General features: G+C 34.4%; 1 protein-coding gene across 1 annotated transcript in view; it reads left to right on the top strand.

Annotated features, from left to right (window-relative positions):
- NUBPL (nucleotide binding protein-like) overlaps nucleotides 1-2777 on the top strand; it is a gene marked incomplete at its 5' end in the record, with an annotated part of 68732 nt that overhangs the window by 54617 nt on the left and 11338 nt on the right. The window contains one exon of the mRNA XM_010132347.1: nucleotides 454-574. Coding sequence (XP_010130649.1) covers nucleotides 454-574 — 121 coding nt within the window. The remainder of the gene's footprint in view (nucleotides 1-453; nucleotides 575-2777) is intronic.

Raw genomic sequence — 2777 nt, forward strand, 5'->3', positions numbered from 1 at the left:
TAATTTACAAAAATATCTTAAAAGCATGTCTGATTGTGTCATTTCTTGTAATGGTATGTTTTTATTTTGTGTCTCCTGAAACTGCAAATTACGAAGCAATAAAACACAACATGAAAATTCCTCCAGTATTTGGAGTTTGAAAATGAAATACTGGCAGGGAGAGTTCTTGGAAAGATAGGCCTATGTGAGAGGTGCTTTTCTTGTTACAAATAAGCTTGTTAATCTTTGAGAGGTATAAATGTGAAGAACTTGAAATAATGCATGAATGATAGTGCAGCTGAGACAGCTAGTAAGAGTTGGTAGTGATGTTAATGAGTCTGGTCCTACTGCTACTTCCCATTATAAATGAGTACTCTTCGTCGATTCTTTGTTGATAATCTCTTCTTTGTCAGAGAGGAAGAACAGAAATACCGGTGTTTGAATCCCAGGTTTGAACATTCCTTTCTTTAACAGGTTTTAGGACTGGTTCAAAATATGAGTGTTTTCCAGTGTCCCAAATGTAATCACGAGACACACATTTTCGGAGCTGATGGTGTAAGAGACCTAGCGAAAACCCTTGGATTGGATATTTTAGGTAAGAATATAGAAATTATTTTATTTTTGAAGAAAAAGTTAATGGTGTGCTTGAAGGAAGCATTAACTGAAGTACGGAACTGCATAATCTTAGATTACTCTATATTCAGTGTTCAGATATAACAGAACTAGTAACTGAAGTAGTTGAACGTCACAGTTTTTGTATTCTCTGCTCCTTGTCAGGATTGTTCTTGGAAATGGGATGTGGGCTGGATATGAAAATTCTTGAGAGGCATCTTGAATCTCTTTTGGTTTATAACCGATGCTGAACATGAATTATTGCGATATCAATGTGTTGTATTCCCTGAAATTCATTATGTTAATTGATTATACAACAATTTTTACAAACAACCAAGAATTTTATTTGGTGTTGTAAACCAAACCTAAACTCTGTCCATTAATGTCAGTGGAAGTTTTCTCATTTATTTCATTTAAATGAAGTGAACTGTTATCTATTGAAATAAGCACATTAATTTGAAATGCAGTCCCTTAAAGCAGTTGTTTCTCTGCCCGTAAGAAGATGTCGTGACTCTTGTAAGGAAGCAAGCAGGCTGTAATGATTGTGTTTAAGTGTTGAGGTTAGAAGAATATGCTGACTTGCAAAATGTTGTTTCAAAAGAAAATTTATCTTTATTGAAAACAAAAATTAGCCAAGATTAAACAATCTGGCATGCCTAGGAGCTAAAATATGCATTGATCTTTAAAATATACATTGCTATTTTAAAAACTCATATTTCAACCTGTGCTGTCAATAAAAAAAAATTGCAGAATATAACACAGCGTAATTAAGTTGGTAAATGGGATAATTGCATGTGCTAATGATGTGTTTCCATGTATTACTATAATTATCTCAATGATTTTCCATAGCTAATTCATTAAAAAGAACCAGGAAGCTCACTTAGAAAGATCAACACAGAAACGTCAAGGCTCGACATAAACTGAAGATGGCAAGGCAACACATAATTAAAGACATGCTTTGGGGCTAACTCTTAGTTTTGTGAATATATAATGAGTTGTGATCAGAGCCCACGGGGACTTCCACAGCCCTGGGTTATGTGGATGGATGCAAATCCTCTGCAAGCAGTTGAATCAAACATGTATTTAGATACACACGGCAAATGATGTGCCGTGCCATTGGTCCCATAGATGGTTTTTGTTATTCCCTAAGAGGGCAGAACTGATTGTGATTGTATTTAATTAGGGCTGATGTGAGAGATTTACAGGTTTAGCAGGGGATGGATGAGATGTATGAAAAAAACCAGAGTGAAGTTTACCTTCAAACTGCCACTGAAACCAGACTAAGATTAACACCCCAAGGGTTAAGTTTCCAATTACAGTACTTGATCAGATTAGTATGCTCCTCCTTCCAGAGATGACCATTATATAATAATACCATACGGTATTATAAGAATTACTGCTTACAGATTTTATGTTAATCTATCCCAAATGGAAGTTTTATCTCAATGGGGTTTTTTTGTTTTTACTTCCTACAGTAAGTTCAAATTATTCTCAGCACTTACCCTTTCTTTGCAGTCAGCAATAATTGTTAGCTTCAGAAAAATGCACTATGCCAAGTTCCCATCACAATCTGCGGTGAAAAATAGTGCAAAAAATTCATCTTCCTCAAACTATTATCACCCTGACAGATGTGCAAATGCTTTTGTTGTCTTTATGCTGCTGCTTAATTTCTAAGGGTTGTTTTTTTTTTTTAAATGAAGATTGCATTTTGCTTTGTCTTCTGCGTTGCCCTTTTGCACATACGAGTATTGTTGCGCTCCTGTAGTACCAGCACATCTTTGTAAGTACGAAGAAGAACGGAAGAGAGGCTGACATTTTATTGTAGGGCGGTTCTTTTTGTAATCCCCTTAGAATTTTATTAAGCTGATAATGAAGAAGTATTTTTTCATTAACAAATAGTGTCCACGTAAAGCAATGGTAGAAACTAACTTCTGTGAGATTTAAGAAGTTACTGTTATTCTATTAAGAACATTTAAGGTTAAAAAAACTTTCAAAGGACCCTGTAAATATGTTTTATTAGTAAATTAACAGATTTCTATGCCTAAAAAAAATTATTCATGACTGAAACAAAGATGAATCAATTAAATTGTAAGGAAATGGACTGTAATCATCATAAATAACAATTTGAAGTTCTTCAAAGGTTCAGCCTACTCATCATGGAGTCACAGTTTTTGTGTTTGCAATTT

This window comes from Buceros rhinoceros, unplaced genomic scaffold, assembly GCF_000710305.1.
Source record: "Buceros rhinoceros silvestris isolate BGI_N320 unplaced genomic scaffold, ASM71030v1 scaffold2213, whole genome shotgun sequence".
NCBI classification, from domain to species: domain Eukaryota; kingdom Metazoa; phylum Chordata; class Aves; order Bucerotiformes; family Bucerotidae; genus Buceros; species Buceros rhinoceros.